The 25,696-nt window shown below is 36.8% G+C and overlaps 1 protein-coding gene across 18 annotated transcripts in view; it reads right to left on the bottom strand.

Moving 5' to 3' along the window:
• Positions 1-25,696, bottom strand: part of LOC135101587 (tyrosine-protein phosphatase non-receptor type 9-like) — a 251,169-nt gene that overhangs the window by 6,700 nt on the left and 218,773 nt on the right. For 15 of the 18 annotated variants that reach the window (XM_064005749.1, XM_064005765.1, XM_064005854.1 and 12 more), the window contains one exon: positions 22,548-22,755. In XM_064005749.1, the coding sequence (XP_063861819.1) occupies positions 22,548-22,755 (208 nt within the window). Of the gene's footprint in view, positions 1-20,594; positions 21,399-21,645; positions 21,751-22,547; positions 22,756-22,842; positions 22,929-25,696 lie in introns of those variants that run through there. The other 3 variants (XR_010269341.1, XM_064005883.1, XR_010269342.1) reach the window with 3 other exon arrangements.

Here is a 25,696-nt window from a genome sequence, read left to right as displayed (position 1 = left end):
TCTTGTGCAGTGAGGATGTAGGAGGAAGCAAGGCATACAGTCAGGAAAATCAAAAGTGCAGTTTAGCATGAAAAATAGCAGTAAGAGATAGTGAGAGATGTAATGTTGCAGCAGAGAGAGGCTGAAGACAGTCAGAGGAGAAGAGTTGATAAGATGAAATGCTTTGGATTCCACTCTGTCCAGAGGAGCAGTGTGATATATATATATATATATATATATATATATATATATATATATATATATATATATATATATATATATATATATATATATATATATATATATATATATATGCAGTGGAAGCTTGGTTTTTTAACTTGATTTGTTCCTGATTGCCATTTGAATTCCAAAATGTTTGAAAACAAAAACTATTTTCACCACAGGAATCAACATAAAATAGATTAATCTGTTCTCTGACACCCGTCCACCACGTCAGCAGGTAATGACTGACACTCCCACTGGTAAAATGGCGGCTCCACAACATCTCCAACTCAGAAATTTTTAATCCAGAAAGGATGTACTGAATGAACTTAGACACAGAACTCATCAAAAGATATTGTTTAGACCATGCAGGCATTCTCTTTGTCACTGATCAAGTGAGGGAAGCCTTACAGAGTGACACAGAGAGGAACAACCCACTCACTGCCAAAATGAAGGTGATCATAACACTTAGACATCTTGAGGCTGGGAATAGCTACTGGGAAAATGCAGTTGTGCAGTAGTGATGGTGTTGTGGGTCATAGAGAGAGCCACAGGAGGCTTGGGATTACTTCTGAATGGTGAACCTTGTTTGTTTACATCGAGGTTCTTCAAAAAGGTTACATTTAACATTTCAGAGATTGAATTATTGTTTTATCCTCTGTTTCTCTCCTCTAAATATATAAAAATAAAGGAAATATTTATAGAAACTAAGAATTAGTAATAAATGGCAGCTTTTTCTATGTCTCGTAGTATCTGAAATTAAGTAACTTTGAAAACCATATTATGGTATGGCAATGAAAGCAATTATGAGTTAAAAATTTTGTTAAAAAACTGAGTTGTTTGAAAAGGCAGACATTCGGTAACTGAGGTACCACTATGTGTGTGTGTGTGTGTGTGTGTGTGTGTGTGTGTGTGTGTGTGTGTGTGTGTGTGTGTGTGTGTGTGTGTGTGTGTGTATATATATATATATATATATATATATATATATATATATATATATATATATATATATATATATATATATATATATATATATATATAAACACACACACACACACACACACACACACACACACACACAGTAGGGTATGCAACAACGAACATGATTCGTTCCAACATAGTGTTTGTTATGGCAAATATGCATTATGGTGACTTCAGAACCTAAGAACCTATGGGGAAAAAAAAATTAATTGGTTCCAGGGAACCAAAAAAAAAAAAAAAAAAAAAAAAAAAAAAAAAAAACCTCACTTGATTACTAAATTTGAGATAAAACAACAAATATATACAATATCCTCCCAAGTTCTATGCCTAGTCCTAAATTCTAACCATCCCGAGTTTCATTCATTATCACCCCAAGTTTCGTGCTGCTTTGACAACTATAGTCCCATTTACCTACTATCGGGATTGTGCATATACAGTAAATCTTGCCTAAGTTGGATCTCTCTCTCTCTCTCTCTCTCTCTCTCTCTCTCTCTCTCTCTCTCTCTCTCTCTCTCTCTCTCTCTCTCTCTCCTTCTCTGTGAAAGTAAAAGCAATCCTAAAGATTGCTACACAGAATGAGACTGATTGAAGATGAAAATGGAATTAAGTATACAAAAGTGAGAATGTAAGAGAGTGGGTAACAGGACAGAACCCCGAGGAACAACACTGTTAATAGACTTGGGAGAAGAACAGTGACTGTCTATCAAAGCAGCAATAAAATGGTTTGAGAGGAAACTCAAGATGAAGTTACAGAGAGAAGGATAGAAGCATAGGAGGGTAGTTTGGGAATTAAAGCTTTGTGGCAAATAGTATCAAAAGCTTTCGATGTCTAAGCAACAGCAAAAGTTTCACTAAAATCCCTAAAAGTGTGTGTATTTTGTCCCCACATCTGGTGAGATGCAGTGCTGTGGCTGTGCAGTACTACCATCACATCTAACATCATGTGTGTGTGTATTTACTTATTTATCTAGTTGTGCTTTATGGGAAAAGAGCTATGCCCGTGCTGTCCCATCTCCATATCTTTTAACATCCAATGTAGCCTTGAATCCATGTATACTTTCTGCATTTACTATCTCCTCATCCAGACTGTTCCATAAATCAATACTTCTATATGGGAAACTATACTTTTTGACATCTCTACTACAAGCATTCCTCTTCAGCCTCTTTCCATGTCCTCTAGTGTCCCTTGTATCCCAGACCATTAAGTTGCTACGGTCCACCTCCTTTACTCCCTCATATGCTTTATATATCGTAATCAAGTCTCCCCTTTCTCTCCTCTTTTCCAACATTGGTAGATGTATCCTTGCCAATCTCTATTCATATGAAGTCCCTGATACTTGGTACCATCTTTGTAGCTGCTCTCTGAACTCTCTCCAACTTCCTTATATCCTTTTTTCTTGTATGGCAACCACACTACTGCTGCATATTCTAGTCTAGGTCTTATCAGCGACACGATCATCTTCCTGACCATCTCTTCATCCATATATGCAAAGGCCTGCCTTATTCTTCTCAATAAGTTATAGGTTTCTCCTGTAATTTTGCTAATGTGTTTCTCTGGGGGCAGGTTCCCAGTCACTGTTAACACCGAGATCCTTTTCCTCTTCTGCTCCACTCAACCTTACACCATTCAACACATAATTTCCTTTTACTCTTCTTGTACTTTCTCCAAATTCTATTACTTTACACTTCTTTAAATTCCATTTTCCATCTATAACTCCACTCTGATATTGTTCAGGTCTTCTTGTAATGTTCCACAGTCCTCTGCACTCTCAACTTTCTTTAGCAACTTTGCATCATCCACAAAAAGGCTCATGTAGCTGTTCACACTCTCCATCATATCATTTATATAGACTGCAAACATGATTGGTGCAAGTACTGAGCCTTGGGGTACTCCACTTATGACTTCCCTCCATGATGATTATTGATCTTTTACCACCGTTCTCATTTCTCTGTTTATCAAGAAATTTTCCATCCATCTCAGCAGAACCCCAACCCACCCTTAGCCCACCATTATGCTTCAACTTCCACAACAATTTCCTGTGTGGCACTTTATCAAAGGCCTTCTTCAGATCTAAATAAACACAATCTGCCCATCCATCTCTTTCTAGAATAAAAATTCAGTAAGTTTGTAACACACGATCTCCCTCTCCTAAATCCAAATTGTTGCTTTGTTATCACTTTATTTCCTTCTAGGTACTGCATCCATTTATCCTTCACCAATTTTTCACACATTTTGCACACCACACTTGTTGGAGACACAGGTCTATAGTTTAAGGGCTCCTCTTTACTACCACCTTTGTAGATTGGCACTATGTTGGCTCTCTTCCATTCAATTGGGACTCTACTTTCAATTAGGGAGCTCTCAATAATATTATGTATGACCCATGTCAACTGCTGATTGCACTCTTTTAGTATCCATCCTGACACTCCAACAGGTCCAGGGGCCTTCCTAACGTCTAGTCCCCCAGACCCATTTCCTCACTCATCTCACTCTGCCACACAAATGTTCTCTCTTTTGTGAATACTGATTGAAAACTCCTGTTCATTATCTCTGCCAATTCAGCCGGATCCTCACACATTTGACCATTCACCTTCAATCTGCTTATTCCTTCTCTATTTTTCATTTTGCTGTTCACATATCTGAAGAATAGTTTTGGTTCCTCTTTGCATTTGTCCATAACATCTTTCTCATAATTTTTCCTTGCTTCTCTAATAACCCTTACATATTCATTTCTAGTAGTTGTGTAGTTTTGCCATAGCTCCTGCATATTTTTCCTCTGCCATCTATTCCATGCCGTTTCCCTCTCCTCCCTAGCTATTTCACATCTTCTATTATACCAGTCAGTTTTATCTTCTCTTTGTCTCTATTTTTGGTACATATCTTTTCACTCCCTCTTCATAAATATTGATGAAAGCTTCCCACTTCTTTTGCACATTACTTGCTGTGTGTGTGTGTGTGTGTGTGTGTGTCTCTCTCTCTCTCTCTCTCTCTCTCTCTCTCTTGTGCCCTCCTCTCCCTTCCATCCTTTCCTTCCCATTTTCTCCCTCTCTTTTTCTTGACCTCCTCCTCCTCTAACTTCCACATAAGACTTTTGTGGGAAACTTTATCAAATGTTTTTTTGAGATCCAGGTATACTGCATCAACCCATTCATCCCTCTCATGCACTCCAGCTATTACTCTTGTATAAAAACTCAGTAGATTTGTGGCACAGGATCTCCCTTTTTTAAATCCAAATTCCTTTTCTGTAATTATCTTTTCATCTTCTAAATATTGCACCCATCTATCTTTAATTACTATTTCACAAAGCTTGCATACAATGCTTGTTAGTGACACTGGTCTGTAATTTAATGGTTCCATTTTATTTTCCCCTTTGTATACTGGGACTGTGTTAGCTCTTTTCCATTCCCTTGGTACTTTCCCTTCTTTCAACAAGCTGTTGATTATATCCCCTATGGGTTCCTTCATTTGTTCTCTGCATTCTTTTAATATCCATCCATTTACTTTATCTGGTCCCATAGCTTTTCTAACATCCAGCTCTTGCAGCAGTTTCTTGATATCATGTCTCTTTACTTGTATCTCCTGTATTCCCTCATTCTGTGATACCACTCTCAGTGCCACAAAATTGATTTCCTTTGTAAACACAGATTGAAAACTCTCATTCATTAGTTCACTCATCTCCACAGAAGTTTCATAAATTCTTCCTTCTCTTCTTAATTTGTTTATGTCATCCCTATGTTTCATTTTTCCATTTATATACCTGAAGAAGGGTTTGGGTTCTTTCCTCCATTTTCTTACCATGTCACTTTAAAAAATTTCTTTCTTCTTTTCTTCTTATTATACCATATCTGTATACCTTTCTGTATTCTTCCCTAGTATTTCTGTTGAATTTTCTCATAACTTTCTTCCATGCAGTGACCTTTTTCTTTTTTGCTTCTACACACCTGGCATTATACCATTCATGTTTCCTAATTTTTGCTTTATAACTTGGTACAAACTGTTGCAACTCCTCTCTATACTTGCTCAAAAATACATAATATATTTCTTGCACTACTTTGCCTTCAAATAGCTCTTTCCAGTTAATTTTTCCATAAAATTTATTAAGTTCTGTAAAGTTGGCCTTAGCATAGTTCTGACTCCATTTCTAAATCGTTCATTCCTGTGCAACACTATTTCCTCTTGTAGTAATATTTCTATTGTCACGAGATCATTTCTTCCCAGAGGACTCAGACAATATAAACTTGATCTACTTTCTGAGGTTTTCATAAACACTAAGTCTAACTGTCTCCTCTGCAGCTTGTAGGTTCATTCACCCACTGTTTCATTGTATTCATCATCATGGTATGCATAAGTTCTTCGCTCCATGACCCAACATTTTTTTTCACTTCCATCTCCCTCCTCCCATTTAATTCCTGTTGAAGTCGCCTACTAAGAGCACTTTGTTACTTTTCCTTATCATTTCGTCTATGCTATTTCTTGTTTCTAGTTGCATAATTTTATATCTACTGGTCCCCCATACATCAGTTTTTTGGTGGTATGTATATCACAATAACTTCACTTTTTTTCACTTCCTTTGATCTTAATCACAACACTCAAGTTTCAGCCTTTCCATCACTATATTCCACTTCCTCAACAACTATATCCTCTTTTATCAATATCATTACTCCTCCTCCTCCTCCTCCTTCCTTTCCTTTTGTCTCTCCTACTTGTGCTATATCCTTCCTTTGCAAATCCTAACTTTATTTCCTCTTTTAGTTTGGTTTCTGTTAAACATATCATGTCTGGTTTATTGTTCTTTAGTTAGTCTTTAAGTTCCAATAGGCTCAACACCAAACCATCTACATTTGTAAAAATAATTATTAAACTTCTACTTGGTGGGCTTCTGTGGCATCTTTGTGCCACTTTCATGTCCACAACTTTCCAAATGAATCTCCTTGCTTGTTTCTGTGTTCTCTCCTCATTTTTTTACTGGGCCTCTACTCTTAACTCTTTTAGTTTACTTCTCTCTTCTTCTTTCATGTCTCTCTTTATCCAAATTCCCCTCATTCCTTCTACTTTTGCAAGTTTTCCTGTTCTTTGTAAGACATGTTCCACTGCTATTTGTGACATGAATCTTATTTTTACTGGTCTTGTTCCATTTTCATTGTATTTTCCAATCCTATAAACCTCTTCAGTTTGTTCAACTATCTCCTCTTCTTCTGCCACTTCTGCTATTATTTCCTTAGCCCTTTTTGCCTTTTCTTTCTCTTTAGCTATTTTCATGGGTAGGTTCTGCTCCTTGACCCCAAATACCACCACACATATCTTTCTCTGTACTGTGTCTTTCACAAGATTACTTTTTTCCTTTACTATCTTAATCACTTGCTTTTCCATGTCCTTATTGTGTTCCTGTTGCTTTTGCCTTATTATCTCCTCCACATCAACCTTTTGTTGTTCTCTCTCTCTCTTCCTTTCAACTTTTGACTTCCTCTGTCACTAACTTTTTTATTTTCCCAAAATTAATCTCTCTTTCTTGTAAAGCTTTCTATAACTCCTCATTCTCTTCCTTGTGTTTCTTGATTTCTTCATGGTACTTCTTGTTTAAGTCCACTATTTTTGTCACCTTTTCTTTCAGTTCTTTGTTTTCTTTTTATCTTTCCATCTCCCTCTTCTTCATCTCTACTATATCACTGGATACCTTTTTTTTACATTGTCACCACCTCTCTTTCCTCATTTCATGTCTTTATTATTGCTACTAAGTTATGTATTTCTTCTCGTATTTTCACATTTTCTTCTTCCTTGAAACCTTTATAAATATTTGCTGTACCAGCCACCATCTTTCCTGTTCAAATCACTGACAATGTTTAACTGTACACTACTCCCCCAATTCACCCATTCAGCCACTTCCTGATTTACACATCACTTTCCCTGCACTCACACATCACATATACATCACATATACATTTGTTACTTACAAATACATTTTCTTACAGTAAACTCTTGATATAACAAACACACATGGGAGGGAGGGAGGGAGAGAGAGAGAGAGAGAGAGAGAGAGAGAGAGAGAGAGAGAGAGAGAGAGAGAGAGAGAGAGAGAGAGAGAGAGAGAGAGAGAGAGAGAGAGAGAGAGAGAGAGAGAGAGAGATTAAGAACAATCTTGAGGATTGCAAAGTTGAATGAGACTGACTGAGAGTGAAAATAGATGGAAGGAGCATAAATGGGAAGGAAATGGATGGAGGAAAAATAAAAAGGAGTAGGGGACAGGAAATGAGAATACATATTTCACAATACTTCCTCTGTCCCTCTAATTCTTCACTCACTTCTCATCCTTGCTACTTATATTTACTCTTTCTACTTTCTCCCTGTCCTCCCATCCTCTGCCTTCACCCTTCTTCCACTTCCTTAAATCATGTACTCTCCCTCCTTGGTTATGTCCCTTCCCCCCTTTTTTCCTTTCCTCTCCTTTCCTATTTTGTCTTGTCTCAAACCTCTCTCCCTGTCATCTTCCCTGCCCTTATCTGTCAGAGATAAAGGACAAGGGGAAGGAAGGGAGAGAAGGGCAGGGAAGGGGGGGAGAGGGAGGGAGGGAGAGAGAGAGAGAGAGAGAGAGAGAGAGAGAGAGAGAGAGAGAGAGAGAGAGAGAGAGAGAGAGAGAGAGAGAGAGAGAGAGAGAGAGAGAGAGAGAGAGAGAGATTTTTTATTAGTAATATTATTAGTAATGGTATTTGTGCTTACTGTGCTGTACTACGACTGCATTTGACATGGTAATTATCAGATACTTTTTTTCAAGAAAAAAGTGTGTCTAGTGCACCAGCAAATATGATATATCGCCCCTGGGTCTCCTTGCCTTTCTTGATATGTGCCATTACTCTGGCCAGGCTGGACACCTACTGGTGTGGGGGACAACCCACACCAATAGGTGTTTCGGTGCCTGCGCTTCAAAACAATGGCTGTGCTGTATGACAAAGTGGAAGGGAAGGGGGGAGTGAAGGGTGGATGGGGAGGTTTGTCACCTACCCTACTCACAGCTGCTCTCTCTCACAGCAAAATATTTATGTTTTAAAAAATTCTAGAAGCTTTATTTGGGGAGCTGGGTCAAAACAAATCACATAGTGGGGTAGACCATAGAGGATCTCTTCCTCTACCTCTACAATCTAAACTCACAAAAAGAAAGGTAGGTGAAGTAAATTAAATGGGGAAGGTTAATTTTAAACTTATAGAGAAAATTTTGATAGCTAATGCCTGGCTCATACCTACTGAGATGCTGGTCCCTGACAAGGGTCCAAAGCAGTAGTAAAAAATTAAAGGATAAGTGCCTTGAAACCTCCCTCTTGAAGGAATCAAGTCATAGAAAGGTGGAAATACAGAAGCAGGCAAGGAGTTCCAGAGTTTACCAGAGAAAGGGATGAATGATTGAGAATTCTGGTTAACTCTTGCATTAGAGAGGTGGACAGAATAGGGGTGAGAGAAAGATGAAAGTCTTGTGCAGTGAGGCTGCAGGAAGAGGGGAGGTATGCAGTTTGCAAGATCATAAGGGCAGTTAGTATGAAAATAGCAGTAGAAGATAGCAAGATATGCAACATTGCAGGGATGAGAAAGAGAGTGAAGGTAGGCAGTCAGATGAGAGGGGTAGATAAGAAGAAAAGCTTTTGATTCCACCCTGTCTAGAAGAGCTGTATGAGTGGAAACTCCCCCAAGACATGTGAAGCATACTCCATACATGGACAGATAAGGCACCTGTACAGAATTAGCAGCTGGAAAGGTGAGAAAAACTGGCAGAGATGTCTCAGAATGCCCAACTTTATAGAAGCTGTTTTAGTTAGAGATGAGATATGAAGTTTCCAGTTCAGATTATAAGTAAAGGACAGACCAAGGATATTCAGTGTAGAAGAGGGGGATAGTTGAGTGTCACTGAAGAAGAGGGGATAGTTGTCTGGAAGGTTGTGTTGAGTTGACAGATAGAGGAATTCAGTTTTTGAGGCATTGAACAATACTAAGTTTGCTCTGCCCCAATCAGAAATTTTAGAGAGAGAGATCAGAAGTCAGGTGTTCTGTGGCTTCCCTGTGTGAACTGTTTACTTCCTGAAGGGTTGGACATCTATGAAAAGAGTTGGAAAAGTGCAGGGTGGTATCATCAGCATAGGAATGATAGGACATGAAGTTTGGTTTAGATCATTTATGAATAATAGGAAGAGAGTGGGTGACAGGACAGAACTGTGAGGAACACCACTGTTAATAGATTTAGAAGAAGAACAATGACTGTCTACCACAACAGCAATACAGCGATCAGAAAGGAAACTTGTGATGAAGTTACAGAGAGAAGGATAGAAGCCGTAGGAGGGTAGTTTGGAAATCAAAACTTTGTGCCATACTCTATCAAAAGCTTTTGATATGTCTAAGGCAACAGCAAAAGTTTCACCAAAATCTCTAAGAAGTAACCTTGACAGAACCCATACTGGCGATCACATAGAAGGCAGTGAAGTGGTAAATGTTTAAGAATCTTCCTGTTGAGGATAGATTAAAAAACTTGAGATAGCAGGAAATTAAAGTAATAGGACAGTAGTTTGAGGGATCAAAATGGTCACTCTTTTTAGGAACAGGCTGAATGTAGGCAAACTTCCAGCAAGAAGGAAAGGTAGATGTTGACAGAATTGAAAGAGTTTGATTAAGCAAGGTGCAAGCAGGGAGGAGCAGTTTCTGAGAACAATAGGAAGGACCCCATCACGTTTACAAGCCTTCTTTATTTCTCTGTTTGTTATCCTTTCTCTTACTATCTTGTGTGTAAAAAAAAAAAAAAAAAAAAAAAAAAAAAAAAAATATATATATATATATATATATATATATATATATATATATATATATATATATATATATATATATATATAGACACACACACTGTATTTGATGGCTCATAAGAAGCCTGGGCTCATAAGACACAACCAGTTTTGGTAAACATTAAAATGAAAAAAAAAAAAAAAAAAAAAAAAAAAAAAAAAAAAAAAGATAAATGAGTGGATTTAAGCTCTGAATATGAAGTGAAGGATTTCACCTGACATTTGAAGACTCTCACATGCATTTAGATCATTATTAAATCCCAATATTTTGCATCTAAAAACTTTATTATTTGCTAGTAGCCTAAGTACCAATCCTGCTGTGAGATGTAAACATGTACCTGGCATATGTGTCAGCAGTGACTGTGAGAGATTACAGGGATAATAAAGTTTGTTCATAAGAATGTTAAAAGATAGGTGCAATTTTAATTGTATGAAAGTGTGTCTTACCTCAAGGAGTAACAGCATCACACTGTAAAGAACACAGTGAAGCTTGCCCATGTTACTAGGTTTGGTGTGTAAATGACTGCGTGTTTGTTTTGGTACATGCAATAAGTGGTGCATGGTCACTTAGGCAAATTCTTCCTGACTGGTGTCATTCTATGTGAATTACCGGTAAGTATGATCTATTATATATTGTTACCTTGAAAGAAAAGAGTTGTTTTGTGATGTAGTACCAATCATCACTTTGTTTACATATGCAAAGATGTCTGCAGTTTGATTTTAGAGCCTCTGTTGCCATAGACTTACCACCAACCACTGCCTCAATGCTGAACCTTGGCCTCATAGGACACAGGCTCATTTCTTGAGACTTTTTTTGAGAAAAGGTGCATCTTATGAGCCATCATATACGTTAATATATATATATATATATATATATATATATATATATATATATATATATATATATATATATATATATATATATATATACTGTGGAACCGCAGCTTTCGAACTTAATTTGTTCCTGAACGCTGTTTGAAATCTGAAATGTTCGAAAACCAAAACTATTTTCCTCATAGGAATCAATGCAAAATAGATAAATCTGTTCTCAGACACCATCCACCATGTCTTAGCTGGTAATGACTGATGCTCCCAATGCTAAGATGGCCTCTCCACATTATCTCCAGCATAGAAATTTTTTATCCAGGAAGGATGTACTGAATGAACTTAGTAACACAGAACTCCCCAAAGATATTGTTTAGACCATGCAGGCATTCTCTTTGTCACTAATCAAACGAGGGAAGCCTTACAGAGTTATGAACATGATCATAACACTCAAACATCTTGCTGCTGGGAAAAAGCTACAGGGAAAATGCAGTTATGCAGTTGTGATGGTGTTGTGGGTCATAGAGAGAGCCACAGGAGGCTAGGGATTACTTCTGAGTGCTGTACCTTTTTTGTTTACATCGAGATTCTTCAACAGGATCACATTTAACTTATTTCAAAGATTGAATTACTGTCTCTCTCTCTCCTCCAGATATATAAAAACAAAGGAGATATTTACAGAAACTATAAATTAGTAATAAATAGCAGCTTTTGCTATGTCTTGTAGTATTTGAAATCAAGTAACTTTGTTCAAAAACTGTATTATGGTATGGCAACTGAAGCAATTATGAGAAAATTTTTGTTAAAAAACCAAGTTGTTTGAAAAGGGAGACGTTTGGTAACCGAGGTTCCATTATATATGTATATACAGTATCATATAAAGTATCATAAAGTTAACACCTTCCTCTGAAACATACAGGAAAATTAGCGACAATTCCTTAGGCTGCAACACTCATATGAGTGAGAGATCTCAGCAGCTTGCAAGCAGCGACAAGGGGAGGAGATATGTATGGATGCCCAAGGAATCTTTGGATGCTAATTTGTTCCCTCTTTGTTTTTTGCCTTAAATTTTCCCAAGAGTATTCAAAATGGTCAGATCTACTACCGCAAAAGGTAGAATGAGCCAAAATCATTACCCTTAGGCAGGAAAATGTGAGCATTAAAGACACTTGTAGCCGAGTAGGATGATCAAAGAGAACTGTGTTGTGTGTTTTTGTTGCTAGCCAAGACCTGCCACTTGGCACAGTACTGCCTCCCAGACCTCACCTATGGAAGCCAAGGAAAACTTCAGCCAAGACTGATGGGTGCAGTCAAGCAAACTCCATTCATCATAAGCACAGAAATAAGAAAAATGTATCCTGAACTCATGAAAAATGTTGCGGCTAGTACCATATGTGAATGCCTCCAGCACTGCCTCAACTTACCTTCTTACAAGGCTGTTATCATACCAATGCTTACTAAAGAAATAAAGGCAAAGAGGCTGGCTTTTGCTGATAAGTACAGGCACAGGACCTCTCAGCAGTGGAAAAGGGTATGTTTTTCAGATGAGAACATTGGGGTGAGCAGTAAATGTGTCTGATGTCTGGAGGGTAGCAGCCAATTTGATGACCATTACATTGTCAAGGGGATCAAACATCCATCAATTCATGGCCCAGGCCATGCAGCAGATTCCTGCTACACTTGGATGGCAAAAGCATGGCAGGAATGATTATTTACGGTGCTCCTGTCGGAAAGACAGCTGTTCCCTGCACTTACTACTCTTACATCAGGCCCCATCCCATCACCAAGGACACCTGATCCAGCAGTACAGTGTATGAGTGATGCTGTCTCTCCCTCATATTATCATTAACTCAGCCATAGTACCCAGAAGCCTCAGAATCCTGTCTTCTAATGTACGTGAATTAAGGACAAACATCACTGAGTTGACCCACGCAGCCCTCAGGAACAAAACCGACATCATAGTGGCTGTCGAGACATTCCTGAATGACACTTGCGTTACGATGTGTGATAGGATTGTAGACTACACCCACTGGGTGAAGACGGACAGACCAGCCAGGCTAGGCAGTGGCATAGTTTTGTGCCACTGTGAGGGCCTGCAGCTGTAGCTGATGCCTGTCACAGCTCTAGAGGAGATGGAAGTGTTTTTCTGCCTTCTCCTTGGTGACAGGACTGCTGTGCTGCTCTGCCCTCTGTATGACCCTGAATGGCAGCACAGTACTCTACTCCCCTTCCTCAAAGACCATCCGGATATGATCATGACACCCACAGCTGTCAAAATGTCATTATTGCTGGTGATCTAAACCAGCACCTGGTGAGCCAGGCCTTCACAGATTTGACACTGGTCCACAGGCTCACCAACCACATGAATTCGGTCATGCATGTACATGACTCTATCCTCCTAACAGACCTCCCAAAAGACTCTGTGCAGTGCTACCAACTAGAAAAAGATGGTAGCTCTGATCATTTTGCAGTGCTCTGCAAAGTGTGCCTCCACTCTTCCTGAGAGAGAGCAAGTGCACCATCTGACTGTGGGAGAAGGCTAACTAGTGGAGACTAAAGGAAGAGTTGGCCTCCACCAACTGGGGTGCCACATTCACAGATGACGTGAACCACAATGTGGTAAACCTCACCTCCCTCATCCTCTCAGCCCAAACCAGACACATCCCTCACAGTACCTACAGAGTCGAGCCATGAGACAAGCCATGGTTCAGCTACAAGTGCTGGCAGGCACTAACTTGGTATTGTTCAATGCCTCAAAAACTGAATTCCTCCATCTATCAACTTGACACAACTTTCCAGACAACTATCCCCTCATCTTCAATGACACTCAACTGTCCCCCTCTTCTACACTGACTAACCTTGGTCTGTCATTTATAACCTGAACTGGAAACTTCACATCTCATCTCTAAAACAGCTCCTGTGAAGTTAGGCGTTTTGAGACGTCTCCACCAGTTTTTCTCACCCTCCCCCCAGCTGGTAACTCTGTACCTTATTCATCCATGTATGGAGTATGCTTCACATGTCTTAAGGAGGTTCCACTCATACCACTCTTCTAGACAGGGTGGAATCAAAAGCTTTTCATCTCATGAACTCCTCTCCTCTAAATGACTGTCTTCAGGCTATCTCTCTCTCATCACTGCAATGTTGTATCTCTAGCTGTTTTCTACTGCTATTTTCATGTAACTGCTCTTCTGATCTTGCTAACTACATGCCTCCCCTCCTCCTGCAGCCTCGCTGCACAAGACTTTCTTCTTTCTCTCACCCCTATTCTGTCCACCTCTCTAATGCAAGAGTTAACCAATATTCTCAATCATTCATCCCTTTCTCTGATAAACTCTGGAACTTCCTGCCTGCTTCTGTATTTCCACTTTCCTATGACTTGAATTCCTTCAAGAGGGAGGTTTCAACACTTATACTTCAATTTTTGACCACTGCTTTGGGCCCTTTTCTGGGACTGGTATCTCAGTGGGGTTTTTTTTTCTTTTATTGGATTTTTGTTGCCCTTGGCCAGTGTCCCTCCTACATAAATAGATAAAAAAAAAAAAAAAAAAAATTATATATATATATATATATATATATATATATATATATATATATATATATATATATATATATATATATATATTATATATATATATATATATATATATATATATATATATATATATATATATATATATATATTATATATTATATATATATATATATATATATATATATATATATATATATATATATATATATATATATATATATATATATATATATATATATGTTTTTTTTCTGATTCAAGCAGAGATAGCCAGACATACTGATTATTCTTGTTTAATAGTTGTTACATCTGAAGAAAAGCCTGGTTAAGACATTCCTGGTCAAAATGATGCTTGATGTTGGCCAAATATGACTGAGTCATAAAACTTGCTGCATGGTACTGTACAAAGGCAGTTAAGAAATGAAATGTCAAAACATCTCTTTGCTGGTATTTTTACACAATTTGCATGTTCTGGGTGTGTTCCATCTCTCAGGTATCCCTATTTATTATCCTAATCTGTCTAGACAGACTGCAAGTATTATAACATAAAATATTTTCCATTATCAATGATTATGGAGCAAGAGGAAACTATGATGTAAGGAGCACATCTAGCAGCTGTACAGATAACAGGTCATTCAGAGATGAGAATGAGGTCCCTTGCCTTGCTACTCAGAATCTGCTGTGTTAAGACCACATTCTTTCCCATGTACTATTTCTTGAGATCTGTCCTACGTCATCACCTATGCAAATACAAGTCACTCTGCAGAGTATTTTTGTGTGAATTGGTTGTATCAGTCATGACCTCACAGTACATTATGGCGCTGTATCAGAACACAATGATGTGTTGGAAATCATGGTCCAAGACAGGAAAGCCATTCAAACACCTTTACCTTTCCTGCCAGAATGCCACACGCTGCTGGAAGGTTTGACTGTTCCACGCTCATTGTAAGCAAATGTTTCTATTCACTTAATTTGATACAATTCACGCTACACAGTTTTAATAATGATTTTCACACATGAATTACTTGTATGTAGATAATTCTGCATGCTAGAGATTTTATTGAAAACAATGCACGCACATTGCCTTGTTTTCACCCAACATTTTTGCACTGCTGGCCGTGAGTGGCTGTGTCTTTTGCTCCACCCTGCTGCCCACCTACTTCTCCAAAAAGGTCTCATGGGAGCTTCAGAAGCTTGTGGTCTGGGGTAGACATAAGGTTCCAAGGCTCCCAGGAGACCTGCACAAAAGGAATGTGCTGAAAAATGCGTGTTTCTGATGCACTTGCGAAGAACTGAAGAAAACACCTTATATGAGAATGGTTATATGTGGTCATAGGAAAGAGGTGTCCCAAGGTCACTTCTGTGTGGTGGGCAATGAGGCAGTGTTGCCACTGTATGATCTCAGAGTTGCCAGAGCTCACCATTCACTGCTGGACAAGAAGATGACAGAGTTGTAACTTCATTACCATTGTTTTTAAATGAGGGCATCACAACTATTACTGCCAACAATGTACACAAATCAATGTATTGTTGAGCCAAACTTTAAAAATACCCAAGCAAGCTATGTATGCAAGCAATAAATCACCAATTTAAAAATAGGTAATAATTAATACCCATTCAAATGCTATATCATAACAGAAAACAGATGACTACTAGTTGTAGGAAATCAAGTCCCATCACATGGAACAAAAACAAGAATGGCTCCTGTCACTATCTATCAAAGAACCAATAACCCAACCATTTCCTACCTGTACAGCAGGACACATTCATCCTTTCACCAAAAATTAACCCACAGGTACATTTCATATACTTATGCATCTATATGAACTGATGGAAATTTTGAGTTGCTTTTTCCCATGTTAGCCTCTGAATTATCCCAAACTGCAAATTATTTAAGTACAGGTTAATAAGGTTTTATTGTACTATCAGTAAGGCTCTAACAAAATATAAAAATTGCGTGAAAAAAGCAGAAAACGACAAACTATTTTGACAGTACAGAGGTGTTACATCTCAGGTAAAGTATCTCTCTCTCTCAAGGAAGAACAGGTCACCAATAGAGGCGGGAGTAGGAGGTGGGGAGAGTGAGGTCACATGGTGGGGAGAAAAGAGGTAAGAACAGATGGGCTGAGGGGCTGAGAAAGAAGCAAGTGGGACAGGAAACATGAGAGAGAGAGAGAGAGAGAGAGAGAGAGAGAGAGAGAGAGAGAGAGAGAGAGAGAGAGAGAGAGAGAGAGAGAGAGAGAGAGAGAGAGAGAGAGAGAGAGAGAGAGAGAGAGAGAGAGAGAGAGAGAGAGTAATAATAATGAAAATAATAATAATGATAAAGTATAGTAATAACAATGAAATAATAATAATAATAATAATAATAATAATAATAATAATAATAATAATAATAATAATAATAATAATTAGAGAGAAGCACACACACACTTGTTGGCCATTCAGTAGGAAGTCTCAGCCTATCACTGGGCAGACAGACTCGTTTCTCTCTCTCTCTCTCTCGTAATTATTATTATTATTGTTATTATTATTATTATTATTATTATTATTATTATTATTATCATTATCATCATTATTATCATCCTCATCATTATCATTATTACATTAGTATCATAACTCTTCTTTTTCTTCTTATTATTATACATGTTGTTGTTATTATTATTATTATTATTATTATTATTATTATTATTATTACTATATTATTATTATTATTATTGTATTATTATTATATTATAATAATAATAATAATAATAATAATAATAATAATAATAATAATAATAATAATAATAATAATAATAACAAAAAACAACTACAACAACAACAACTACTACTACTACCACTATAATTATTACAGCAACTACTATTATTACTACTATAATTATTACAACAACTACTACTACTACTACTATTACTACTACTATTACTGCTACTACTACTATCATTATTATTATACGAGAGAGAGAGAGAGAGAGAGAGAGAGAGAGAGAGAGAGAGAGAGAGAGAGAGAGAGAGAGAGAGAGAGAGAGAGAGAGAGAGAGAGAGAGAGAGTAGCAAAGGGACAGAGTGTGAGAGTAAGCCTGTAGGAGATAGACAGGAGGAGAGGCTGGAGGGGCTGAGACTGGAGAAAGACAATGGAGATTAGTAGAAAGACTGAAATAGAAGGGAAGGAGAAGGGGAAAGAGAGGGAGAGATGAAGTCACATTGTAGGGAGAGAAGGAATAGGAGATTTTTAGTGTCTGCCACTTCCTTCCAGCTTGGGGAGATATTGATATAAGTCAAACCATCATTTCAGAATATTTTAATGTCAGGTCTCCTCTCAAGAACTGAAAATGTTAATTTGCTATTTGATTTTTATTTTTTGTCTATGTTCTACTTCACTTTTTTCTTTTCTTCCTCTGTATTTCCTCATTAATAGCTACTTTCACTATTATAATTATTATTATTATTATTATTATTATTATTATTATGAGAGAGAGAGAGAGAGAGAGAGAGAGAGAGAGAGAGAGAGAGAGAGAGAGAGAGAGAGAGAGAGAGAGAGAGAGAGAGAGAGAGAGAGAGAGAGAGAGAGAGAGAGAGAGAGAGAGAGAGAGAGGGTTAGGAGTGAAGAATGGCATAGGGAGAGAGGATGGGAGTGTCTCATGGGAAACCTTTGTCTTTATCTGAAGCTTAACACTTACTGAAGTGCAGAATGTATCTACTGTATTGTTTTCATCACTCAGGCTTATACCACATTAGAGTTTTCCTGATAGTACATAATGATGTTATTCAGATAATTAAATATTTTCTTATTACTTAAGATTCGCATTATTCCAAATCTGCACATAGAAAGTGAATGCTCACCTCTTTAATAAAAAAAAATTACCCCTTCCACCTTTCTCCTCTAGTTCAGTATATAAACACAAACACACACACACACACACACAAATATTAATCTCTACAGATACCTGTACTGTATATAGTGCTTCTGCTGCATTTAACATCAGATAAATCAATGAAAAAAAAAACTTGCCAACATGTGACTAAGCTAAGACAATCAAATTAAATATCTTCGACTACTTTTTAACAGTTGTGTCACATGACAACATTGCAGATATTAAGAAGATAGCGGAAGCTACAAAGGTCAGTTGCCATTCTGTCTGGAAATTCAGGCACTAAAGAAGGCTTGATGAAAAAAGGGAGTTATTTAATTACCAATATGTATCAAAAGAAAGCTTGCCATGTCCTGGAATCTTTAAAAGACTTTGATAGATACAATTACAAGAAATCATATCTCTGAAAGAGGTGAGCTACTATTCATACACTGTGATTATGATTATGTATTTCCAATTGTGTTTATACTATTTATAAAATGCCAGTAACATTTAGTTGTTACAAATCATTAAAAGAAATGGAGATCAATAATTAAGGAAAATAATTATAACTGAAAGATGTAGTGCAAAATTTTGTTTTGCCTAAGCTTTGTGACACCCAATGGCATGTTTGGTGGAAACATGCCACAATGTTATCAACACAAGGGGGCAGTAACAACCTACCCTCTAAAGACAACTCTCTTCCTTCACACAAAACTACACACACCCTTCATTCAAAATTCAAAATCAATATGGCAACTCCTACAACAGCCTTGTAATCTCCATCTGGGGAGGGGACCACAAATGTCCCCAAGAAAGACTGCTCTTCTGGTATTGATCCAAGTGTCTTGATGTCCCCCTCTTTTCTTCATTAACTTCTGCAACATTTGTGGTCTTAGATATAATTTTCAATCTTTAGAACACCACCCCTCTCCTCTATTGAATGTCATCTTCCTTTACTTCATTGAAACACAGGTGTCTGAGCTTCTTTTCTGTTTCCCTTCTACTTTCTCTATCCTCATTTTCAATCCAAAGTTGGATGTTGCATCTATGTGCGCAATGACTTAACCTGCCTTTGTGTCCATGCTTTTGAATCTTCTGAGTTTTCCATCATCTGGCTATGACTATAGTCACTCTCAAACTAAATTTATCTGTGCTATATACCTCTCACCAACTCCTCTGACTAAAAAATTCTTTAACTACTTAACTTCTTTCAAAGTGGAGCACATTGTGACTCTCTTCCCTTTTGCGGAGATCTCCATTCTTGGAGACTTCAATGATCACCACCACCTCTGGCTTTCCTCTTTTTTCACTGACCATCCTGGTGAGCTAGCCTTTATTTTTGCTATCCTCCACAACTTAGAGCAAACTCATATTCTCGACTGTCTTGGAGATATGCCCAACATTCTTGACCTTTTTCCCTAACCTCTAATCTTGGTTATGCTGTTACCCCATCTTTGCTGGGCTCCTCTGATCACAGTCTTATATCTGTATCTTGTCCTATCACAACAATCCCTCCTCAGGATCCCTGAAAGCAGAGGTGCCTCTGGCATTTTGTGTCTGATAATTAGGGGGACCTGAGGAGGTATTGTGCTGATTTTCCTTGAAATGACTACTGCTTCTGTGTCAGTGTTTCCTCTAAGTGACTGTCTTCAGCCTCTTTCTCATTGGCGTAATGTTGCATCTCTTGCTATCTTCTAATGCTATTTTCATGCCAACTGCTCTTCTAATCTTGTTAACTGCATGCCTTCCCTCCTCCTGCAGCCTCACTGCAGAAGACTTTCTTCTTTCTCTCACCCCTATTCTGTTCACCTCTCTAATGCAAGAGTTAACCAGTATTCTCAATCATTCTCCCTTTCCTCTGGTTAACTCTGGAATTCCCTGCCTGCTTCTGTATTTCCACCTTCCTATGACTTGAATTCTTTCAAGAGGGAAGGTTTCAAGAAACTTATCATGTGAATTTTGACTACCACTTTTGGCTCTGTTCGGGGAGCGGCACCTCAATGGGCCTTTTTTCTTTACTTTAGTTTAGTTGCCCTTGGCTGGTGTCCCTCCTGCATGAAAAAAAAAAAAAAAAAAAAAAAAAAAAAAGGTAATTTCACCTGGGCTCACACTAAAGTAATGACATTTGACCAAACCAAATCAATTTTAATTTTCTGATATTTTAATTCATATACTCCATTCTTTTTCTCTTAAGAAGATTGTCTAGGAAAAAAGTTACTTATTTGTCAGCCATAAAAAATTTATACAGTAGCTCAAGATCAATAAGAGTTATGGTCCAAAAGTCCTTCTACACCTAATTTCTACAGACCCCTATAACATTCTCACCAGTAGCAGTACTGAGGGGGGGCATGTGGCCATGGGCCTACTCCCTTTAGCAAAGAAAAATAATAATGAATAGATATATTTATTAAACAAAAAATAATAGGGGAGCCAGAAAGAAGACGGATAAGTGACGGAAAGCACAGAAAGCATGAAAACCATAAGTGTAAGCCTTTTTTTTCCTTTCTGCCTCTCATATTTACTTGATTTTAAATATTAGGTGTTGTTGAAGTGAATGAGAACTACATAATTATACTCTAGAGGCACCAAGCAAACTCGTCAGGTGACAGTGGTATGTAATATGCTTCACTATTATGACAGGTAATGCAAGAATTGTATAGGACTTATAAAGTTGAACTTTGCTGCCTTATTACCACCTTTAATGACAGTGTTTTGTGTTTGAGAATGGACAGTGTAAAGTGGATGAGTAATTTGTTTTATGTTCAGCACTTAAACAACTGAGTTGCAGAGTTGAAAAAGAGCAGATGACCTATTTTGAGAAACATTCACGGACAATGTAGGTTCACATAGGCCTATTCATGTTATTTTGTATAATATTTTAGTTGTTTTGCTGTGAGCTGAGGATATACCTTTAAGTGTTTCTTGATACCATGTAAGGTGTTGTCGAACATTTTGGGGCAGCCCACCGCTCTGTTTGTGGTGAGGCATATCCTCACATTCCTCATTGCTCCATTTCTTCACCAATGCACTCAGTCTTTTCACTGCAATAGTTATATGGCTAGTTTTCTCTATTTATTTCAACATTCTAGCGAAACTCTAACACTCGTACTATGCAATCGTGCCTTGTAGATTTTCCAGGCATAGCATTTCACCTCAGTAGAACACTTTTTTGTTGCCCTTGGCCAGTGTCCCTCCTACATAAGAAAAAAAAAATAAATAAATAAATAAAATAAATAAATAAATAAATAAATAAAATAAAAATAAATAAATAAATAAATAAATAAATAAATAGAACAAAAAAAAAAAAAAAAAAAAAAAGCTGTTTTGTTAGCCAAAGCAAGGAGCAGTCAGAAAAGATAACTTTCCCTTATGTCAATATGTCAAACTCTGAACCCCATTATTCTATGGATTTATAAACATATGAGGGACTTATCAAGTTACCATGTAGTTATTTTCTCCTGACATTTTTTTCAGACCGAGGAGTGAGTTGCCAGTTTGTGCAATATGACACACGTCGGTGGGAGTTCTAATCACACCTGTTGCTGACTGTATACACACATTATTATTAGAAATATGTAGAAATATAGTAGAAGTACATATGGAAAATGTCATTCTTTTGATGTAACAGGATTTTTTTTATTTATTTATACTTGTTTGAGTAAAATTTTTTTTTTTTTGCAGTAATTTCAGGAAATAAAAAAACTTAAAAACATCTTTGTTATAAAATATGGATCCTTTCTCCAATTCTTTCTTTACTTAAAATTGATGCACAAATGACTGAGATGGTGGTTTTCAAAGGTGGAAAAATCATGTTTTGAGATATGGGTTCTTAAAGGTAGTGGTAGTAATGAGAGAATGTGGACAAAATGCTGTACACACCTCTGCTCTCTTTAGAGCCATAAGATTCACTGACTCTTGCTGCCTACACACTGCTTAATAGGCCAACTGGCTGTCTTAGTTTTGTTGCCGAGAAGCATTATATTTTGAAGCATTTCATGAAAATTTACTGTTTTTCATAGCAGGGTAATGTTTTGCAAATATAATCATGCAAGATGAGAAAGACAAATGAGTAAGAGACATATTTCAAGTCATAACTGAGTAGGAGTCATATTTCAAGTCATAACTCAACAAACATCATGAATACAGCTGTCAAACTTCAGTGTTGCCACATAGTGTAGCTATGTCCTATATTTTCTTGGAAAAAGTGACATTTACAATCACACTGGACAGCCCTCTCAACTTACCTCATTCCTACTTATCTTGACATGTTAGGAATTCTGGCTAATGACTATTCATATGGATGCAAGTCTGGGTCCCTGTATACTTCAAGCCAATATTCTCACCTGTTCTCCCTATCCCAGCAGAACAGTGAACTACAATTGGTGGTCCCAGAGGATGACCTGTCCAAGAGCTCCCATATGCCGCTGTCAAGCGAGCTTGAGACTCTCGTACATATCCCAAAAATTCTAGCATGGCCATGGCTGAATCTGGCACACCATAGTCTGGCCAGGATGTGAACTGCATGTGTTCCACTCTCCTCTCATCTCCACTCTGTGGGCAAAACACATCACTATACTTCAGATTCTTTTTTATATGGTTAAATTCAAGAATAAATGCACTATGTTTCATAACATGCACCTTTAGAATATGTAGATTTGTACATATGTTTGTAACTACCCCACACGAGACAAAAATTTTCTATTCTTCCACTATTTCTCTCCACTCTGTGGGAAAAACATATTACTAGAGATTCTTTTACATATGATTAAATTTAAGAACAAATGCACTAGGGTTTCATTACATACACCTTTAGAATATGTAAATTTGTACATATGTTTGTAACTACCCCACATGATACAACAATTTTCTATGTGTGAAAAGGAATGAATTTTCATGTTAGTTTTTAGGATGGTAATGTGCATGTGGTTGATGAAATGGTTGTGCATAAATAAGCTGACTAGTTTTTTGTTATATACTAGTTTTGGTGTTTTTGGTATCTAAATACAGATGGTATGATACTCACTAGATTTTATAGTGAGTGGGGAGTGGGCTGGTGTTTCTTCTATACAGTTTAGAAATATACTACACAATAATGAATTTGAATACTATTATATTTTTCAGTTGTTTGATAAAATCCTGATACCTATTAATTAACATTTACTTATTATGGTGTGAATATGATTTGTGACCAAATAATAAAATGGCATGCATAAATGACTATACAAACAATTTGGTAAGTTTCATTTAATATCCTACATTATGGGAACTCCTTCACTATGACTTGAATCTCATCAAAATAGGACTATTCCTGTGAAATGTCACTACAAATATACTTAATTATTAAAGACAAATTTATCACTTGTAATATCAAAGATGCTTTAATATATATATATATATATATATATATATATATATATATATATATATATATATATATATATATATATATATATATATATATATATATATATTTTCTTGACTCTGTTGATTATTCTGAAAAGAAAAAAAGACTTGTTTATTAGAAAAGATATGAGTCACAGAATCCCTACTTGATGACGAAGTCATGAAGAGCAAATGTCTGTTTATCTGGTATCTCATCTATGGGTACTTAGTGAAGGTTGGTTACACTACAATTACATTCATAATTGCACATTTATAATGAATCTATATAATAATAATTTAATGACAGTATATTTTACTATGTTGTATTTTATAGTATAATGACAAACTAGTTAAAATATAACAAAATAAAATGCATCACTACAACCACTTCTGTAATGGATAGCTGCCATAAATTGCCATTGCACAATAAGAGTAACTTAAAATTTACTAGTATTCTAGTACTCTCAGCCCATGAAGGATGTGGATCCTACCCACATGATTAAATCAGTACATCTCTTGAGTAATACGAGACTGTGGTTGTTCAAGATGTGTTGTAAATAAAGTGCAGTGGGAAAGATGTGTAACATGTTGCCCTGATCAGTTCTGTTACAACTATGAAATGCATTTTTTTCCATAATCAGGTAAGTTAACCCTAGGAATTTTGCTGGGTTTCATGATTATGAATTGCTTCAATACAAGATAAATAAGTTACTGAGACAGGCTACCAGTGTACCTACTGTCCAATGTGTTTCCAGAGTTGCAAAGGTGGATTCAGCAAGTTAATTCACACACTTAAAATACCAGTAATATTTGATTGAATTTTGTTTCCATTGTTATCAATTATGTTATCTTTTCTTTATCATTTCCTCTCTCTTCCTCATTTTCATTCCAATAAATCACTGTCTTATGGTATCACCTAAGTTCAGTGTTGACGTAATTTTCCCATCTGTGTTAACGCTGAGGTTTGTTTGCATAATGAAGTAAGTGTGCATGATGGACTCCACATCATTATTTGGATGTTACAGGAGAGAGAGAGAGAGAGAGAGAGAGAGAGAGAGAGAGAGAGAGAGAGAGAGAGAGAGAGAGAGAGAGAGAGAGAGAGAGAGAGAGAGAGAGAGAGAGAGAGAGAGAGAGAGAGAGCATGGATAAGAATGAAAAAAAATATATATAAAAATAAAAAAAAATAAAGATAGCAAGAAATGAATATGTGAAAATAAAGAGAGAAGAGAAAGGATATAAAAAAGATATAGTTGAAAAGTGCAAGAATGAACCAAAACTCTTCTACAGATTCATATATGGAAAAATTAAATTAAAAGAAAAACCAGAAAGATTGAAGGATGGAAATTAAACATATGAAGACCCAAAAGACATGAGTGGATTGCTAAACGAAAAGTTTCAACAAGTTTTCACAGAAAAATCAGAATTTAAAGAACCACAAGACAACAAAAGTTTATAGAATGATGGAGGAACTGGAAGAAAGAAAAGCAACAGGACCAGATAGAGTATCAGATTTCATTTTAAAAGAGTGCAGGAAACAATTAATTGAACTAGTAAATGACATAATGAAGAGCTCATTATCAACTGGAAGAGTACCTAAGGAATGGAAAAAAAGCAGACAATGTCAATTTACAAAAGTGGAAAGAAAGAAGAACCACTAAACTATAAACCAATATCAATGACCAGCACAGTATGTAAGATCTGTGAAAAGTGATGAAGAAGCAGTGGACAGAATTTTTAGAAAAACATGATATAATAACAGAAAAACAGTATGGCTTTAGGCGAAAGTGATCATGTATAACCAATTTGATGAGCGTTTATTCAAGAGTGACTGATATAACACAGGAGAGGGATGGATGGGTAGACTGTTTGTTTAGATCTTCAAAAACCTTTCAACAAAGTTCTCCACAACAGGTTATTATGGAAGTTAGAATATATAGGATTTTGGAGAGAGAGAGAGAGAGAGAGAGAGAGAGAGAGAGAGAGAGAGAGAGAGAGAGAGAGAGAGAGAGAGAGAGAGAGAGAGAGAGAGAGAGAGAGAGAGAGAGAGAGAGAGAGAGAGAGAAAGAGAGAAAAAAAAAAATGGAGTTACTTAAAGGGAAGAGAAAAAAGA

This window comes from Scylla paramamosain, chromosome 1 (assembly GCF_035594125.1).
Source record: "Scylla paramamosain isolate STU-SP2022 chromosome 1, ASM3559412v1, whole genome shotgun sequence".
Classification (NCBI taxonomy): Eukaryota; Metazoa; Arthropoda; class Malacostraca; order Decapoda; family Portunidae; genus Scylla; species Scylla paramamosain.
Note: the sequence above shows the minus strand (reverse complement) of the source record. Positions and strands in the feature narration are given on the sequence as shown.